At 36.8% G+C, this 21,485-nt stretch overlaps 2 protein-coding genes across 3 annotated transcripts in view; one reads left to right on the top strand and one right to left on the bottom strand.

Moving 5' to 3' along the window:
* Window positions 1-21,485, top strand: part of LOC129941151 (trichoplein keratin filament-binding protein) — a 403,230-nt gene that overhangs the window by 258,073 nt on the left and 123,672 nt on the right. The gene's annotated exons all lie outside the window — the stretch shown is intronic.
* On the bottom strand, window positions 5,867-6,691 carry LOC129941156 (peptidoglycan-recognition protein SC2-like). The gene is made up of 3 exons (XM_056049722.1): window positions 6,572-6,691; window positions 6,166-6,501; window positions 5,867-6,111 (listed from the first exon to the last, which is right to left on the bottom strand). Exons 1-3 carry the CDS (start codon window positions 6,615-6,617, stop codon window positions 5,927-5,929), a joined length of 567 nt encoding a protein of 188 aa, XP_055905697.1. The 5' UTR covers window positions 6,618-6,691; the 3' UTR covers window positions 5,867-5,926.

The following is a 21,485-nucleotide window of genomic DNA, read 5'->3' as shown; positions in this document are numbered from 1 at the left end:
AATCGATATTTGAATCGATATTCAATTTTTACGAACTTTGAGTAATGTTTTTTTTAGATTTTTATTTTTTATAAATGTCAAAAACATTATTCTTCGTTGCACAAAATTGCTTTGGAGATGAAATCATATTTTAGTCGTAAAATTTTGGAGGTGAAACATTTTTTTTTTCAGTTTTTTTTGATTTATAAAAAAACCGTTAAATGGATTTATTTCAAAAAATATACTTCTTTGATATCACGTTACAATTTATAATATAAAATTTAATTCAAATCTCTAGCGTTTTTGGTCTGTAAGATATGTAGGGTTAGCCAAAATATTCACCTTTTTTCAAACTGCTATGGTAAAAAAACCACCCACGCAATTTTCTTTAGAGCCCTTTTTGCATCTTTCTGCCTTATTATGTGTTTAGCAAAATTTATTTGAAATCGATATCTTTTCTGGTTCTTGAGCTATGGACGATGAAAAAAAAGTCGCGAACTTACGTACATTTTTCTAAAAATCTTTTATTTGGACTCTAGGGACCTTGAAACTTCACAGACTTACTATCAGGTCTATGCATAACTTTAATAAAATAGTCTGTGTTGGCCTGGGTTCTCAGAGAACACCAATAAGTCATCAGCATAGAGCAAAACCTTCAAAGATAAATCGCCATAGTTGACGCCTCCCGGTAATTTATTTTCAATGTCATTGATAAAAAGAACAAACATCAGCGGACTCAATATACAGCCTTGTGGAACACCTGTTTCGGTATTAAAGGAATTTGAAATAGATATACCAATAAAAACCATTGCCGACGTGTTTAAAAAAAGTTGTTCATAAATCCGAATAAATTTAGTTGAAAGACCAATAACTGCTATCAAATCGACGAAAAAAGTGTATAGGGGCTTCTTTTTGTCGATAAAAAGCCTGGCAATGCTCGTAAGACCAAACAGTTGATCAATTGTTGAAAGGCCCACCCGGAATCCAGCCTGATATCGGCTTAACAAATTATTTCTTTTAATCCAATTCACAAGCCTAACGTACAACATTTGTGCAAACAGTTTTCTTAGTGAGCTCAGAACTGAAATTTCTCTATAATTTTCTCGTGAACTCGGATTACCCTTTTTAAAAATAAGAAATATTGTAGCCAAACGAAAGTAGCTCGGCAATTTCTCTTAAGTAAACATTTTGTTTAATTACTCCAACACACGTTTGAGAAATTCAGGAGTTGAATTCTTATAGAATTCGATAGGAATGCCGTCCAAAACCACTGCTTTGTTATTTTTCATTCCGCTTAGAGATGCGACATCTACCATGGTGAAAGGAGAGTCTAGCTCATCGATTGAAACATTTTGAAAGGCAAAACTAATGGAATTCTGGTCAAGATCTGGCAGTAGTAAACCTTCGACACTAATAAAGACGAAGAAGAAGAAATCCGTATATTGACCTAGAATGACTGAATCCTTACAGTCTACAAGTTTCCCAGCCGCTTTGATAAAAAATAATTGCTTTTTCCGTCTACACAAATCTTTATATATTTTATTCTGTTCAAGGTAATTTCCTCTGTGAGTTTCTTAGTTAGATTGTCTAAACAATTTTAGGTAAGTGAAAGACTTCTTCCTACATTTCTTACATTCATCATCATACCACTTCGATTTTGGCGTCATTGTTGTACAACGAAATCTGTGCGTTGCTGATTGTCTTATTAGTTCAAAAATAGAAACTGTAACAGATCATCAGCATTGCGTATAAGTTGACTATAAGTTTCGTCTATACACACCAGCCTTGTTTTCAACCCATCTTAATTTATTGCTAATGGGATATTCTACAACGTCTCTATTGTTTTTTTCTAAAAGGAACTCACATGAGACTAATATTGGTAAATGATTTGAAAAGTTCGCTGGTTGTACTTCAAAACTTTTGACTAAATTGAGCCAATCTCCCTTTACTACGCACAAGTCTATATCAGAGCATCCTTGGGTTGAAATAAATGTATAGCTACCGTGACCCCATTCAATACAAAAAAAACTAAATTTTCAATAATTTCTAACAGTAACTTTCCGTTACCGTTAAAGCATTCATCTAGTGAGTTTCTCGTGGAGAAAAACCTCCCATCGTTCTGAAGCTGAGAGTTTTGAAAATTGCTATTACGACCATTGAGATCACCAATAATCATAAGGTTTTCTGAATAACTTTTTACTAAAAAGTTTTGTAGCTCATCTCCAATTATTATAATTTTAATAAACAGGACAAATTTGAAAACCAAATAGTGATGAATAAATGATGAGAAACTTTGTATTCTTTTGCTATTTACCAAATCCATTAATAGGGGTGTTATGAAGAGTGGAATTTGATGTGAGGACTGACAATTTAACCTGTCCTAGGCACACTTTTATATTTGCTCTACCTTGATGGAAAAAATTCAAGAATATATTTGTGGGCACAAATTTAACATATGTATCACTGGACAACTATATAATCACCTTGCTGTTATCAAGATTTAACTTTGGTCTTCTAAATCTTTATATTGTTTTATTTATTTACTAGCTGTACCCGGCGCGCGTTGCTTCACCAGCAACTAAAATCAATTAAAGAAAAATCACTACACAGCTATTCAATTCACTCTTAAACCATTTCATAATTTGTTTATTTCGAAAAAATTGTGACATTACAAAGTTTAAGTGGGATGCACAATATATCTTAGTTTTTCATATTCGAATAGCATATCTGTCGGGACCATTGGGATACGTGGCAACAGTACGTCTTCACCTATGAACTTTCCAGTCAAAATTGTTGCCTCTGTAACACTGTTTATCATTTTTTTGATTGAAAGCCTAGTTCAGTTGCAAAGTCTTGGTAGATTTATGTTTCGAAGAAGAATGATGGGTACGCGAATTTTTAGTGTAAGAACGTGCGGTGGTATTTCTGGCAAACCTAAAGAATTCGATACTCCAGTTCGATATTTGACAATCACGTCTTGATTCTCCATAGTATCGATGAACTTATATGTTGTTGTTGCACTGGGTATTCAATGCTGAACGGTGAAGTTGATAATTTTGACATTGATGTTTTTGGCTGCTAATATAGCTCGCGTATTGAGCCACTATTGGTTTTTGTAGTTTTGTGCAATGTTTGGTAAAACTTTTTTTACTAATTCGTCGATGCCGTCTGTGATCTTAAAGAAGTTTGCTTGCAGGGTGATACATTTTGTATCCAATAATTGTTTTCCAATTCGATAGTGAATCTGTCCTTGTATCTACAATATAAAAACCAATCAGTATTAACTGAGTTATAAACACTCGGTCCCTAGCTAGCTGTCTCCAGTTTCGCACGCCAAGTTGGTTGAGGTCTTCAATAACCTGAGTGCGCCACCTGAGTCGCGGTCTTCCTCTACTGTCCTCGGGATTGGATTCGAAGACTTTCCGGGCTGGAGCGTTGATGTCCATTCGCTCTGCATGACCTAGCTATCTCAGCCATTGGACTTTAATTCTGTCAACCAGGTTAGTGTCGCTGTAAAGCTCGTACATTTCGTCGTTATGTCTTCTCCTCCATTCTCCATCTACGCATACGGGACCAAAAATCACCCAAAGAATTTTTCTCTCGAAGCATCCTAAGACGTTCTCATCTTTCTTTGACAGGGTCCAGTCCTCGGCACTATAAATGACAACCGGGATGATGATTTTAGTGATTTTAGATACTCGAGACAGGACTTTACTTCTCAATTGCCTTCTAAGCCCAAAGAAGCAGCGATTTGCAAGAGTTGTTCTTCGTTCGATTTCAGCGCAGGTGTCGTTATCTGTGTTCATAGCGATGCCTAGGTAGACAAAGTCCTTAACTACCTCAAAGCTATAGCTGTTCATATTGACGTTTTGTTGCTTCCGTCGCAATGCTCAAAACCGCTCCACTGACATCACGCTTTGATCTTCCAATTATGTCAATATCATCTGCGTATCTGAGTAGTTGGATGGACGTTTGGAAGTTTGTGCCTCTAGTGTTAACGGTTGAGTTTTGCACAATTCTTTCCATAACGATGTAGACGAAGTTGCATGACAGAGCATCGCCTTGTCTAGAACCTTTTTTGACATCAAATGCATCGGTAAGATCTTTTCCGACCTTAATAGAGCAGCGTGCATTCTCCATCGTCATTCTGCACAAACGGATAAGTTTGACAGGGATGCCAAAACTAGACATTTCTCTGTAGAGCTCTTCACTATAGATGCTATCATACTCGACTTTTAATCGATAAAGAGATGGTGGGTATCGATTTGAAGTTCCTGGGTTATTTCTTAGACCTACCATAGTTTGATTCATGTTGCGCAACTCATATATTACCATTTTCTTGGTCAAACTGATGCTTAAGGGTGCTGGTAAGCAATTCTCCAAACTTTTATTTAGCCGATAGCAATACATTATGGTTTTAGAAAATATTCCTTCTTGTCAAATTCAGCAAATTGTTTTCGATAAGATGGTGTTTAAGATCCATCGATTTGTTTGACTTGACGCCTAGATAAATAAAGTCTTTAGTGATTTCAAGACGGTGACCATTGCAGAACCAACTGTCTTTAACAATAGTGTAAGATCTTTTGAATACCATGATTCTAGATTTGTCGGAATTTATTGTAGGCACCCATTTGTTAACAACTGGTGTCTCAGAAGAATCACAAGAACGTCTTCATACCGAAAAACCTTTATTGTACAATAAGCGATTCTAACTCCAGCAGGCATATACTAACATCATTTATAAAACATTTATAAGCACTCCGAAGGCACCCTTCATTAAACCAGTATCATTATCAAACCATTGTAAGACCAAAGATTAATCCCATACCATTGCTTCTGTACCAGTGTACATATTCCTTGAAACATTTACAAATTTTGTATAGATTCCGAGTTGATAGGGTTTATACATGAGGACGTTTTTATTCATCCGGTCGAAAGCTGCCTTAAAATCAAGAAATAGTGAGTAGGCATTTTTATTTATTGCTCTGTACTGGTTCACTGTGCTACAATTTTTCCTGGATCCTGCTTGAAATATCCGTACGGAATCCCGTCTTCACCTGATTTTGTGAAGTTTTCTGATACAATTATATCCTTTGATAACAATTTGATAGATTCATTAGATGAAATAGTTGAGGCTAAACAGATATCTAGATTATTTTGATAGGTATTCAAACTTCCATTTAAGTTTCGGTAATGTCTTCAAATTGTGATGCTTTTCTTCTATGTTCCCTTTATTGGTTATAAAATGTAGTTTCAAATTTAACCAACCAAATTACTATATAAGGATTTTAAAAAAACTTCCAAATCGATCTTTGAACAAAAATTGTATTTGTTGCTCATAAACATGAGCTCATATTACGTAGTATCAAAAAATAATAATTAATGCTAAAAAACTCATTTTGTTTGAGGTTACTTATTATAAGTTGACTTTTCAAAACTTAAAACTTGTTTTTAAATTAAATTCCATGAATATTAACTAGGTTTTTTGTATGAAATTTTATACGCACAGTTTAAGGCAGCTGCTTGCCGAATTTACAATTGAATATTTAGAATGAAACAACAACAACTTGTGTGTGCTACCACCAAGTTCATAGGCTGGAGTTATAGCTATTTCACGGGGACCAACCCGATCATCAGACTCCTTTAGTGGTGCTTAATCGCTTTATGTTCAATTTAATTTTTGAGATTAATTTCGGGCAAAAGTTCTTCAAAAATTAAATTGAACATAAAGCGATTAAGCACCACTAAAGGAGACTTATGATCGGGTTGGTCCCCGTGAAATAGCTATAACTCCAGCTCATGAATATTTTTAAATAAAATTCAATGAAGTCCTTAAGTTACCTGTCTTATTTTAATCTCGTATTAAGTTACAATGAAAAATATCATAAACTTATTTAAGGTAAAAATTACATTTTTATTTTCTTATCACAGTGATATTTTTTCCATTTCACACTCTTTCCCACCAATGGGACCATTTTTGAATTTCTTTAAACAACTTATTTCCAGGACATTCGGTTGAACCAACTTGTCTATGTCCATAAAGTGTATAATTTGATGATAAATGTCCTTGAGAAACGGCTTCTGTAAGTAATTCATTTGCTTTCAAAATCTGAGAGTCCGTTGGTGTGTGATCTGTGTAAGGAATTTCTGGCTTTATTTTAATCATTTTGCTATTAAATTTCTTACCATTATAATTTCCAATAAACATAATGCCAATCGATTTGCCATTCCAACTTGAAGCATGGGCACCTTGAATTCCAAAACCACGGCCCTCGTAAATATTTCCATCGGCGCCAATACCAAAATTATAACCAATATCATCCCATCCCAATGTGTTCATATGATACGATTGCATATTTCGCATTTGTTCTTTGCACTTCTCAGTTGTGTTGCAGTATGCTCCAGCTGAATGATGAATTACCACATACTGCAGATTGTTTTCCAGAGCGTTTTTTGCCACAGCCGTAAGTCCACCCCATTCGGCCTTTTTAATAATGTTAACAGCTAAAATTCCTTGCAAAACTAAAACTCAAATAAGAGATGTTTAAAATATTCTTCTTTGCGAAATATGCGTTTAGTTTTCGAAACTTACGACCGCACAGAACTATGCTAATTATTAAGGACCTGATGTTTACCATATTGACTGCTTTTGTTGACTGATCAATTATTGAGTCTTTAGAGTGGTGAATTTTGTTTTGAAAATAAACAGATTAAAATTGCTATCTAATCAAATTTGATTTCAATATGTTTACAAAGCTTAGATTTTATAAGAATCTTATATAATTGAGATTCCCTTGATAGCTTCTGGAGTTTATTATAATTCTTCATTGATTTATCTTTATTCAATTTAAGAAGTCTTATCTGTATCTTATAGATTGTTGAACATTCCAAAAAGTCAAGTCCATGGCCTTTACGGCCTTGAATTTGGAAAAAAAATCATAATCAAAATTAATGCAGTAACTATTCTTTTTCAATATATATTTTTCACTGCATACAATAATATTGATAAGGCTCATGGAATCCCCTAAGTTACATGAGCAATTTTGTATGGTTTCCCCTTAAAAAACCTGAGCGGTATTAGTTGACTAATCGTTGACTTTTTAGATTAATTGTAAATAAAAACTTGAAAACGAGACTGTTCTGTTTTTGCCTAAGCAAAAATAAATGACCGTCACGATACAATCAACAACCTCAAGTTTTATATTTTAAAAATACTTTAAATAATACTAACCTAACATAGATTGTTTTGTATGGTACAGTATCTTCTCCTCCACTCTATGCAGACTCGACCAAAAATCACCCGAAGCGCCATAAATGAGAATCGGGATGATAAGAAGGTGACTTAATATGCTTGAGAGAAGACTTAACTACTCAATTGTCTCCTGAGGTCAAAGAAGCAACGATTTGGAAGATTTATTCCACCGTTTGATTTCAGTGGTGGTATTGTTGTCTGAATTTATAGCGGTGCCTAGGTTGACAAAGCCTTTAACTACTTCAAAGTTATAGATGTCCGTTTTGTCCAAGACGTCGTCGTTCAATGTTCTTTATTTGATAACATCATTGACTTGGTCTTGGCCTCATTAACCACTAAACCCATCTTCTCTGCTTCCATCCCAACTTACTTACTTACTTACTTAAGGTGACGCAACAGTCCTGTGTGAACTAGGGCCTCACCCAACAAACTTCTCCATCTAGCTCGGTCCTTAGCTAGATATCTCCAGTTTCGTTTCCAAGTTGCATGAGGTCAATTTCCAATTGTGCGCGCCACCTGAACCGTGGCATTCCTCTACTGCGCTGTTCTGTGGTGGTATATTCGAAGTTTTTCCGGATTGGAGCATTGGTTTCCATGCGCTCTACTTGACCCAGCCATCTTAGTCGTTGGACTTTTACCCTTCTGGCTAAGTCTACATCGCTGTACAGCCCGTACAGCTCGTCGTTCCATCTTCTCCTCCACTCGTCTTCGATGCATCCGGGACCGTAGATCACACGTAAAACTTTTCTCCCGCTTGTTTTTGCGTTTACAGCGAAGCCTAAGTAGACGAAGTCCTTGACTACCTCAAAGTAACGTCTGTCGATGGCGACGTTTTGACCAAGACGTGGGTGTTGTATGTCCTTTCTTGACGACAGCATGTACTTTGTTTTGCCCTCATTAACCATTAAACCTATTTTTGCCGCCTCTGCCTCTATACTCACAAAAGCCCCATTGACATCACGCTGAGTTCTTCCGATTATGTCAATATCATCAGCATATGCCAGTAATTGGACAGACTTTTGAAAGACAGTGCCTCTAGTGTGAGCTTGCAATATTCTTTCAAGCACGATGTTAAAAAAATCACATGACAGCGAATCGCCTTGTCTAAAACCTTTTTTGACATCGAAAGGTTATGTTAAGTTGTTTCCAACCTTAATGGAGCAGCGTGAATTCTTCATGGTCATCCTGCACAAACGGACGAGTTTGGCAGGGATGCAAAAACTAGACATGGCTCTATACAGCTCGTTCCTGTATATGCTGTCATATGCGGCCTTGAAATCGATGAAAAGATGGTGGGTTCTTGGGCTTTTTTCCAGGATCTGCCGTAATGTGAATATTGGATCAACTGTGGACTTTCCTGGTCTAAAACCACACTGATAAGGACCTACCAGGTTGTTGACGATGGGCTTTAGACGTTCACATATTACGACAGAGAAGATTTTATAGGCGATGTTAAGTAGAATGATTCCTCTATAGTTGGTGCAGTTTAGAGGGTCTCCGACAATATCTTACAGATAAGTTGGTGCATGCTCCTAACCAACTTATCTCCAGCTGCTTTAAAGAGCTCGGCATTCAAGCCATCTGCTCCAGCGGCTTTATTAGACTTCAGCTTAGATATGGCAATCTTTACTTCGTCTAAGTCAGGAGGACGGGATTGTTGGCTTTCGTCATCTATGTTGAATAGATCATTCAGCCTGACAGCAAAATTCGGTTCGTCGTCGTCGTTATACAGCCTGCAGAAGTGGTCCTTCCATATCCTCAGCATTGACTGTGGTTCCACTATGATGTTTTTGTACCTGTTTCGTTTCACCTGTTTATAAAACTTTTAAACTTCGTTCTTGCTTTTAAACCTCTCAACATCTTCGACCGCACACTTCTCATGTCTTCTCTTTTTCCTTCTGAGAAGTCGGCGTTCCTCTCGCCTCTTCTGCCCATAGAGCTCATGAGCAGCTCTCGTCCTTTTATGCAGCGCCGCTTTGCCTACCTGTTGTTTGGCTGCATTTGCCTGCCGACATTCCTCATCAAACCAGGGGTTCCTTGTTGGTGGCTGCTTGAAACCCAGCACATCAGAGGCGGCTTCTCTGATTGCATCTTGGCAATGTTGCCACAGGTTTTGGATACATTATGTTGACGGCAGAGAACTTCGATCGAGTTTACTGGTAACTCGGTCGGAAAAGGATTTGGCGATCTCTGGCGATTTAAGCCGTTCGACGTTGTACCTTCTCCCATCACCTCCCTGTTTTGCCTTGGGTCTGGAAATCCGAAGTGCTACCTTGGCTTCCATCCCAACGCTCCACTGATAACACGCTTTAATCTTCCTATTATGTCAATATTATGTGTATCATTTCCGACATTGATAGAGTACCGTGCATTCTCCAACGTCGTTCTGCGCACATGGATATGTTTGACAGGGATGCTAAAACTAGAAATTGCTCTGTAAAGCCCTTCCCTGTAGATTCTGTTATACGAGGGTTTGAAACCGATAAAGAGATGATGTGTATCGATTTGAATTTCTTTGTTTTTTTTTTTCAAGATCTGGCGTATGTGAATATTAAATCAATAGTGAATTTTTGTGATCTAAATCACACTGATATGGGCCTTTTAGGTTGTTGATGAACAATTTAAAAGTCTCCTTTCTTGAGTATTTGGCAAACATTGCTGAGATTCCTTCTATATTTTACAGATAAATTGGTGGATACTCTTTGTCAAGTCATAGTCCAGTCATTTAAGCTATTTTAAACCCCTATCTGCGGAAAAATTCCTAATGAGCTGAATTTTTGTATACACGGCATTGTATGAAGATGTGAAAAATCGACATTGAATAAAAAGTTATAAAGGAAAATCGGTTTTTCACAAATATCTCGCGATTTATTGCTCAGCTGTCAATAAAGGTCATTATGAAAATTGTTTATCATGAAATTGTCTACAACACTAGTAATACTAATATAGACAGGACAATTCGTGCATGTGAATCTCAAACGACCTCCACTGCTAGTCAGATGTTCCGAATTTCAGTGTACCCTTATATAGTCCAGTTAATAAATGTTTTTACCCCAAAAAAACCCACAGTTTTGAAACTTGGCACACTTACTAAATGGATGTCTGGTGATGACCTAAAAAAAGATCTCTAGCGGCAGTTAAAAGAAACATGAAGTTTGTTTCAGTTTTTCACGTTTATCTCGAAAAATATTTGTGGTATCAAAAAATGTTGTTTCACAAAATTAAAGCTCTTCTTATAGTTTATAAAATAACTCTAGCGGCAATGAAGAGAAAAATATGTTTTTTTCGCGTTTTGGGTTTATCTTGAAAACTATTTGTCGTATCAAAAAATAATCTTCTACAAAATTAAAGCTTATTAAATTTCCGAAAGAAAAAAATAACTCTTTGATGAAAATTATTTCCTTTTCTGGTGAACACAACATTAACATCGTCACTTATCGCTGCAACGTTTGCAATCTCCACAGATTTTTCTATTGAAGTTTGAATAATTAATATGTCAGCATCGTCAGGTGCTTCTCTCACCTCTATTCCTTGGTTACAAAGTGCCGTGGATAGAAAAGGTATCAACCTTGACTTATTCTTTTCGTTGGAAAGAAAATCTATTTGTTTGATGTATATCATTGTTACATAATCAAATTGAATATCGAATGACTTCTTAAGTCTTTGTCTTCAATTTTGTACTGTATTCCATAGAAGAGTAACCATCAAACACAAAAGTACAATTTTTTGCTTAATGTTTTTGAGGGTACTTAATACAGGAATGGCAACTTATTGAAATATCGGAACCTTTGGGCCACAATATTTTGTGTAGCAAGAAGCTATATTTAAGGAAATCAATATTTGTTGTTGGTACTTTATGCCGTTTATTCATCCCATTTTCATCAAACAATCATAATGGAAAGTGAGCCAACTCATACTTTATATAAGTCCTTAAGTCTTCATCAGACTGCTTACTTATACTCATTCTTTGGAATATCATCAACGTATCTATTACCACAGTTTCACCTCGAATCTTTACAGAATTTGGCTCATTGCTTGCATGCCTAGAGAATAAGCATTGTAGCAAGTTACTTTTTCATCACCAACGATGCCATTCGCTATTGACATGATTCCATTTGTAACTGGAAATGAAGGATGACCTTTGAACCAATTTGATAGCTTTGAAATGTCTGTATAATTTCTGATTTTACGTGCCTCTCCAAAATCTTCCTGTTGCTTACTAGTAGAAAAAAGAGTGATGAGCAAATTGCATAAGAAGCAGTCAGCCTTAGAACCAAATTGATATCGGTGATTTCACGTTCTCGTGTCAAGCCACTCATACTTTTCATTCCACGCATTAGAGTTTTTTCAATCGTCTATTCAGACCACACCCCTGTCCAAAATCGGGCAGTTCATCTAGTAAATTAACCCTCTTGCACAAGTTTTTAAATTCATCTGAGGTCATCACAGAATGCAGTTTTATCATGTCCTGCAAATACGTGTGACATGATTTGGTGTAAACCGTAAATGAGTCAGCTCTAGCAGCTTTGTTGGAATTTTGGAACTTTTGTAGAAAGTTAAATACCTCTTTATACAAGAATCAAAAGTGTTCCCTGTAAATGATATATATGAAAAGTGGGTAGATACCAATACCCCTATTTTTCAATATTTTTCTATTTTTTCAGCCATTTGCGGGAAATTTTATGATTCTTTGACGCCCCGGAAAGATTACGATTTTTGATTTGCTGTCGTCTCAGAAACGACACATGTTAACAACTGTGAATTTAAAGTTTCTAACCGAGGTGTTTCAAAAATTTTACTGAATTTTAACGTGAAAAAAGTGAGTATTTTCAAAATCTGACCGAGTACTGTTGTGACTTTAGATTTTTCCTGTTTTTGAGAACCTTTGCTCAGTCCATGATAAGCAGACTTTTCATTTTTGTACGAAACACTGTTTTTTCTTTGTGAAAATATTAGGTCCATTGCTCTTATTTCTTTGCTCTTAAGGTCAATACTCTTTTTATTGGCTTATTGGATTTATAAAGTTCCTTTATCCGATTAAATTATTTTTATTGTTCTTTCTGAGATTTAATTGCAAATTAGATGTACCTTTTAAATAATTAAGAACCTGTTTAAGTTCGATCCAATCAGCTTAATTTGGTGACGATGTCTTTTTTGCTAAAACTGTACACTTGCTGCTATGTCCGGCCTAGTGTTAACTGCTATATATAATAAGCATCCGATTAGTCTTTGGTATTCCTTGTTTTTAGTAACGGTTCTCTTACTTCAGTTGACTTGTCATATTGAGGTTCAATATGAATTTTTGAGTCCTTTGCATTTGTAAGTCTAAAGTCTTGAATTAGTTTATCAAAGTATTGTTTTTGCCTTATTTTGTAATTCATATTGCCGAATTTGGAGACTTCAATCCCCAAGTAGTGATTAATCTTTCCCAAATTATTTATTTCAAAATGATGATTTAGCAATGCCTCTTTTTTCTTGATAAGTGATTCATTCTTACTAGCAACTAAAATGTCATCGACATACACCAGTATGTAACAACCTTTACATTTCGTTAAATTATCGTATATGCATAGATCTGCTTTACTCTGAATGAAACCACTTCCAATGAGAACATTATGAATTACTTCGCTCCACACGTGTTCTGCTTGCTTCAAACCATATAGACTCTTCCTTAATCGGCAAACCAAGCCCTGTCCTCCAACTTCAAACCCAGGCGGTTGTTTCATATACATACATAAATCTCTTCCTTGAGTTCTCCGTTTAGGAATGCTGACTTTACATCCATATGTTGAACTTTCATTTTGCATTTTCCTGCTATAGAGAGAATAAGTCCATATTTTTGACTGAATCCCTGCGCGACAAGTCGAGCTTTGAACCTTTGAATATTTCCCTGAACGTTTCGTTTAATCTTATAGGTCCAAATACAACCGACTGTGTTCGCGCCACTTGGTGGAAGTACTAATTCCCATGTTTGGTTTTTCACAAATCCTTGGATTTCTTATGTCATTACCTTTTTCCACTCGTCTTTATTCTTACAAGAAATGGTTTCTTTATACTTCCTAGGCTCTTTCACAAGGTCTTCCTGTACCATATTTGTATCTTCCGGTTCTGTAGTCACGTCTTGGATTTTTGGTCAAATTGGCACTATTAGTTGTGAACTATTCGTCTTGGTACAGTTACCCTTTTCCGTATGAACCTCCTCATTCTTTGATAACTCAAAGAACTTTGCATCTCGGCTACTTGTAATTTTCTTGGTTCTTTTGTCAACAAACCGATAAGCTTTTGAATGCTCATCGTAACCAACAAAAATCTTAGCCTCAGCTATATCATCTACCTTTTTTTTAATTTCTTTAGGGTTGTAGACAAAAGCCTTTGTTCCAAAAATACGACGATGACTTATATTTGGTGTCTTTCCAGTCCATCTTTTATAGGGTGTTGTTAGAATTGTACTCGAGGGCAGTCTATTTTGCAAGTTGTTTGCGGTCATATTTGCTTGCATGCACCTACCCATCTCTACCAAAGATCTGTTTTTGCGCTCAGTCGTCCCATTTTGTTGAGGAACGAAGGTGCACTATTTAGACTCTTAATGCCCTGTCCTTCTAAAATTTTTAAAACTCTTCCTGCAGTGAATTCACCGCCATTGTCAGATCTTATAACTTTGGGCCTTAGCGAAAAATATTTTTCGCTATTCAGTTTCAACATACTGAATAAGCCGTTATAATACCTCGGATTTATCTTTTATGAGGTATACTACAGTATAACGGCTGAAGTCGTCAATAAACGTCAAGAAATATCTATTTGCACTTAGTTTAGTTGTCGGCATTGGCCCACATACATCACTATGTATTAAATCCATAGGCGAATGACTTTCACTGCATGATTTTATGAATGGCAAACGAGTCATATTTCACAATCTCCACTATGCTTACAATCAATAATATTAAAACCACTTACCATATTATCTTTGGCCAATCTTTCAATAGCTTCAGTACTTCTGTGAAAAAACAAACGATGCCAATAATCAATACAGTGTTTTTGAGCCCTTCCGTCATTCACCAAAAATGCATTCGATTTGTTGAAGTTGAATCTAAGCCTTAATTTGTATAGGTTACCAGTTAAGTCAACTACTGCTACCTCTTGTCCTTTATCCGTCTTGATTGAGCAAATCCTATTTCCGAAACTTATCGTAAATCCTTTGTCTGTAATTCTTTTCACAGATAATAAACTGCCTTGAAGATCAGGGATATATAGAACATTTTCGATTCGAATTGTTGCTTTCTCGTTATTACCGTTCAATACTTGAAGCATAAAATTTCCTTTTCCTTTCGGAATAATGTTTTCACCATTTGCCACTATCACTTTTTCATTATGACTTGAGTCCATACTTGTGAAATTGTTAAGGTTGTTGTTTATGTGAACTGTTGCACCTGAATGAATAACCCAACCATTACATCCTGTCACTCAAACCAAAACAAAATGTATTGGAAGAAGTTACGGTGTTGACTTCTCCTTGTTTCTTAGAATTTCTCCACTGGCTGTGTTTGTGGCAATCTTTCTTTCTTCATATGACCTTTTTTTACAAAAGAAACATTTAGTAGATTCGTTCGAATATTTATAAGATACCTTTAGGGCAGTATTATCATTCCCCTTATTTTGCCTTGAAAACTCTTCCAGTAACTTTGCTTCTACTAGATCCAAAGTTAATGCCACTTGATCTCTGGTTTCAATAGCTGTAACAAGTGTATCGTATGACCTGGGCAGACTGCTTCAAACCATTGCAACAGTCCAACTTTCCGACATCTGATCTTCACCCAATGCTGCTAGTTTGCCAAAAAGTGTCGTCATTGTCTGAATGTGATCCTCCATGCTTGAATCTTCCAATTTTAAGCTACATAGTTTTCGCATGAGCTGTACCTTATTGATTAGTGTCGATTTTTTATAATGATGTCTAAGCTTGTCCCACGCAGCCTTTTCTGTGTCAGCCTTCCTGACATGGTGAAGTTGGTTGTTCTCAACAGACAAGCCGATGAGAACTTTCGCACCGCTGTCCTTTTTGGTCCATTCTGCTGTTGGTGGTTCAGGTTTTTGATTAAGAATCACTTCCCAAAGGTCATCCTTTCTCAACAAAAGCTCTAGCTTGTACTTAGAAATATGGTAGTTATCTTAACCCAATTTTAATATTGATGTCCTTAAAGATTCGGCCATTTTGTTTTATATCTGATACATTGTTCCTTCTAGAAATCTGGGCTCATAACCTATTGGCTAATTAGATTTATAACGTTCCTTTATAAGTAAAACAACGTCTTCTATAGATATTTTATTCAGACAGAAAAACTAAAAGAAAATGTTCTGATTTTCAATAAACTGATCATGTGATTACAATTTAATATTTTACATAAGTTAATAATAACAAAGTGCTGTCACTTAACGAATGTTTTAACACTTTCAACTTTACATCTTAACAATTTTAAGATTAATTTATATACATTTTTGTTTTTAATTTGCGCACACTAAAAGGGTTGTGCAAACCTTTAATATGCCATAGACACAGTGTGGACATTATGAAAAGTTTGAATAGGAGGTGTTGGTGTACATTGACTTTGAATTCCTGAACATTGCAAAGCCAAGCAAAAATAGAGCGTTGCAAGGCATTCCACATTCGTCTAGTACAGCTAAAAAATGAATCTCTGTACTTCATAATACAGCCGGAGTTGGTCTCAAACATAAACAGATAGGCACTCCCAGAAGCGCAAGTATTACGGTCGAGGAGGATTGTATGTGGCTATTTCACTAGGACTGAATACTATTCAAGAGGCTTTAGTAAGTTTCTGGGTCCAGAGATAGGAGTTATATTCAAACTTTGGATGCATATTGGGTTTTTAGATTGAAGCTAGATCGGACGGTGAAAAAAATACCGAGGATACCGAGATTTTCAGTTTGATCAATGCAAGTGCCACTCATAGATATTGGCACGGAGGGTACATCTCACTGTAACGATACAAGACAGCATTTGGTTTTCGAAGCATTAAACTCAAGCCGGTACCTAATCCCCATACTGCGTAACTTCAGTTAAAGGTCTTATCTTTTTCTTTGTTGACAATACTTTCTTCAAGCAATTTGACAAATGTTAAAATTCTATGTTGTGTAGATATGTATGTTTATGCATTTTAAAAACACAAATTCGTTATAAAAGTCATTGACATCTGCGGTTTTCGAGACCTGAAAACCCACATGAAATGGATGCAAAGTAGACAGATATTTTATTTTAATAAATCATGACTAAAGTGTCAAATCCTATTAATTTACTAGTATCTGCTTCTGCATTATTTGTCTTTCAAAAATTAACCTCATTCATTTCAAGACTGAATGGTATACATTTGTGTACTTAACATGTTTAGTGCAAAATATGATATTTGTAGATAAAGATTATGGTGTCTTTAAAGACCCTTTTCTACAATACCTAGGTTAGGGTATAGCTGTCATGTCCTCATCACCTTGTGGACCTTTTTTTTCCTCTTCATTAACATTTACCGCATTATTTACTGCAATATTGACAGTAAAAGGATTTATTACAGAATTCTTCTATAATTTCATCGATCGACATATCTGTCACACAAAAAACAAAATTTACTCCTGATCTGCCAATTAGATAACGACAGCTTTGACAAAGAGCAGTGAAAAAATAAGCAGAAAACAAATTAATATTTTTTGATAAGGTTTTAGGTTTCTTCTCCATATCCTATCCATTTGACTCACTGCTCAGCTCATATCTACATCTTACATATCACCATTAGCTGTGAAGACATTGAAGACTTTGTTAGAAACGTCTCATTCTCGTCCTTCGGTGAGTTTTTCTTTTCTAGAACAACTTACAATACTGCCTACATACAAACCTACAAACATAAATAAGTCGGTCTGTGGCCGCTTTCGTTCTTGTTGGAATCGAAAAGCTCTTAGCAGCATATCGTCTAATTAAATGATACCAAAGATTTTGGGGAGTTTATTTATTTATTTGTTAAGGTTGGGTGGAATTTCATGTCCTTAATGTAATGTTTTGTGCCCTTGCTTACGTTTCTTTACCTATGTATAGGTTCGGTTCTATTGGGTTGTCATAGGCAGCCAAAAACAAGGTTTGTACGTTTAAGATACCATTTTTCGAAGCAGTTCGGTGGTGGTGATTGGCATTTGCTTATCTCTGTAATACTGTTTAACTACTATACGGAAAATAATAGCATGATTGACGTCGTCGTCTTCGTCGTCGGTGGCGCAGGATTCGGAGAGTGTGAGAGTTGTTATGTGCGAAGAAAGGACACGGTTTACATGCACAGATAATATTTTTCGAGTCAGGCAAGAGTTTTCTTTTTAACATCACGTTCAGAGGAGGATGTTTCATAATAAACGAAATCGAATTTAATAAAATCCAATTGACGTGTGGTTTTGGGTAAAAAAGATTAGACTGTTTTATTGATAAAGATTTGTTGTTAAGGCACACGTTTTGATCAAACTAACCTGTTGTTTTATATACTCCACAGTTTTATTTTCATCAATTGTTTATTGATAAAATAAATGCTACTAAAGCGTTTTTCAATATTTCAGCAGCTTATGGACCTTGTCCATGCTTAGTATAATAAATTAAGTAGAGAAATAATTTTAGGAATATATATTGAGGAAAGACTTTCGTAATGTTACAGAGCATGTTGTTTTCTATCAAAAAAATGTATCATTCTACTTCAAACTGAAGATTTTAAGGACTGCGTCGAATTTGAAGATGCACCAGTTTTAAAAGAAGTGACGAAAGCCAAGGCGGGAATAATTCAGGGATTCTTGACACATCCTAGTGCTGATAGAATTGCGGGTTGGAGTTTTGTGACATCTGTCATAGCTCATTGACAGAATGTGTAACAAAGTCACAGATACTTAATTGTTTGCGAGGAGTGTATGATAGACGTCTTGGGTTGAATCCCTGCCTGTAGCACTAAAGTTTTTTTTTTCACGGGTACTGCCTCTTGCGAAGAATTGACAAATCCTCGAAAAGTAATTCTTGTCATGAAAAGTGCTTTCTAAAATAAGGCGTTCGGCTTAAAACTGTAGGTCCCCTGCATCCTTGATAACAGTACTCTCATCAGATTGATCGGATTATTTTTAGCTACATTCTAGACGACCAATTAGTGTTAAGGATTTGGCCAACGGAACAGAACGAGCTGTCGAACGGCGTCGAGTTACAATCCGGACAATTAAAAACCTGTAAAGCTACCGGTGCTGTCAAGTATTCACACTATTTTATGAGAGTATCGATTAGTGTCAAGTTGAAAAACAGAAATCCACCCTCGCTTTTATATATTTTTATGAAGACCCTAGAAAGTCTTTCGGAGGCTCAGAATTGTCCAGGCGGCCGTTTTTTCGCTACCGTCTCTCTACGCCCACCAGAACCCTTAATTTAATTATTTACTGGATCCGAATTTAGAATTGCAATACGCGAAATGTATCGGAGTTAAATGAAGACCAAGTTAGTCTTTAATTCAGGGTTAACTCACGAATACGTTTTACAGTGCGGGTTTAATGTTTACTTCATGAGTGGTACTATTATTACCACTGAAAAGTTATTGATTCAATTGTCAAAAATCTTTCGAAATCGATAGATTTTGATATTTTGCTTGAGAGCCAGCAGCCGTTGTTTTTAATCTCATTTGTTGTTTTGTTTTTTTTCAAAAACATTATTCAAAATAAATAAACGAAATTCAAGCTTTTTGTCCAAATAAATACAAATAAGTTGGTAGCGATCTGATCTCATTCTTCTCAAATTTCGTATAAATTTGCATCGCTAAGTCAGAGTCTGAAAATAACAAACAATTATTCATTTTTTCACAAAAGGAAATAATATCAGTATCTGTTAAAACTATTTGTATATTTAAAAAAGAGTTAGCTCACCAAATTTTAAGAGTTAACTACAAGATTATAATAGACTGAAAAATATGTTTCAAGAGTTTACTCCAGTTTAAATTTAAAACTAGGATGATTTCGCAATGAAAAACTGGGCCTTATCTAATGTTCTTTCGTAGAAAAGCAAGTGAGTGGTTACAATGTCCTCATGATTTTAGGCTTTCTATTGAGGGTCTGGTTACGGTAGCAAGAACCCCGAATACGCAACACAATTGAATTACTTCGAGCGACCCAAGCTTCTGCCATAACAGACATCTGCCACATCTGCCGTAACAGGCATTACTTACTTACTTACTTAAGGTGGCGCTACAGTCCGGGGTGGACCTGGGCCTCAACCAACAAGCGTCTCCAGCCAGCTCGGTCCCTAGCTAGCTGTCTCCAGTTTCGCACGCCCAGTTGGTTGATGAGAGTGTCTTATAGATGGACTTTACTTCTCAATTGCCTTCTAAGTCCAAAGAAGCAGCGATTTGCAAGAGTTATTCTTCGTTTGATTTCAGCGCTGGTGTCGTTGTCTGCATTAATAGCGGTGCCTAGGTAGACAAAGTCCTTAACTACCTCAAAGTCATAGCTGTCTATTGTGACGTTTTGTCCAAGACGTCGTTGTTCAGCCCTTTTTTGATGACAGCATAAACTTGGTCTTGCCCTCATTGACTACTAAACCCATTCTCCTCACTTCCGTCGCAATGCTCAAAAACGCTCCACTGACATCACGCTTTGATCTTCCAATTATGTCAATATCATCTGCGTATCCGAGTAATTGGATGGACCTTTGGAAGATGGTGCCTCTAGTGTTGACGGTTGAGTTTTGCACAATTCTTTCCAGAACGATGTTGAAGAAGTCGCATGACAGTGCATCGCCTTGTCTAAAACCTTTTTTGACATCAAATGCATCGGTGAGATCTTTTCCGACCTTGATAGAGCAGCGTGCATTCTCTATCGTCATTCTGCACAAACGGATAAGTTTGACAGGGATGCCAAAACTAAACATTGCTTTGTAGAGCACTTCCCTATGGATGCTATCATACTCGGCTTTAAAATCTATAAAGAGATGGTGGGTATCGATTTGAAGCTCCTGGGTTTGTTCCAAGATCTGCTGTAGTGTGAATATTTGGTCGATAGTGGACTTTCCTGGTCTGAAGCCACACTGATAAGGACCAATCAGGTTGTTGACGAATGGCTTCAGACGTTCACATAATACGGCAATGTTAACATTATACGCAATGTTAAGGAGACTGATGCCTCTGTAGTTGGCGCAGTTTAGAGGGTCTCCTTTCTTATGTATCGGGCACACTATGCTGAGATTCCACTCATCGGGCATGCTTTCTTCCGACCATATTTTGCAGATGAGTTGGTGCATGCTCCCTACCAAGTCATCGCCTGCTGCTTTGAATAGTTCGGCGGTGATGCCGTCAGCTCCAGCAGCTTTGTTTGACTTAAGTTTAGATATAGCTATCTTCACTTCGTCAAGGTCGGGTAGGCGGAATTGTTGATCTGCGTCGCCGAGGTTGAGTGGTTCTATCTCCCTTACAGCGGAATTCGGTTCGTCGTCGCCGTTATATAATTTGGAGAAGTGATTTTGTGCAGCATGCCTCTTGTTTCGCTGCGTGAGCTTGCCGGCATTCGTCGTCAAACCAGGGGTTTCGCTGTGGTGGCCGTGCGAAACCTAGCACTTCAGAGGCGGCATCTCTGATGGCTGCAAGGCAATGTTGCCATTGGTTTTCAATGCTTAATGCAGGAAGCATAGGACTCCTTAGGAGGTTATTAGAGACTCGATCGTAAAAGGACATGGCAGTCTCTTGCGATTGTAGCCGTCTAACGACGAATCTTCTCAAAGTACTTCCTTGTTTTGGCTTGGATCGGGATATCCGTAGCCGTACCTTGGCTACAACGAGGTAGTGGTCCGAGTCAATGTTGGCCTCTCGGAATGTTCGGATATCCTGGATACTGGAGAAGTGTCGTGCGTCGATCGAAATGTGGTCAATCTGGTTGACGGTTGATTGATCAGGAGATTTCCATGTCCTCTTGTGAATATTAAGATGCGTGAACTGCGTACTAGCTACCAGAACGTCTCGCCCCGCAGCGAAATCGACCAGCCTGAATCCGTTGTCGGAGGTAGTGTCATGCAGGCTGTATCTCCCGATTATGCCACCAAAGATGTCTTCTCTTCCTAACTTGGCATTAAAATCTCCTAAGCCAATTTTAATGTCATAGCCAGGGTACTGCTATATGTCTTGTCCAAGAGCTCATAGAATATGTCTTTGGTGTCTTCATCTTTCTCCTCTGTTGGGGCATGCACGCTTATGTTGGCGAGTTG

This window comes from Eupeodes corollae, chromosome 1 (assembly GCF_945859685.1).
Source record: "Eupeodes corollae chromosome 1, idEupCoro1.1, whole genome shotgun sequence".
In the NCBI taxonomy this organism is placed as follows: Eukaryota; Metazoa; Arthropoda; class Insecta; order Diptera; family Syrphidae; genus Eupeodes; species Eupeodes corollae.
Note: the sequence above shows the minus strand (reverse complement) of the source record. Positions and strands in the feature narration are given on the sequence as shown.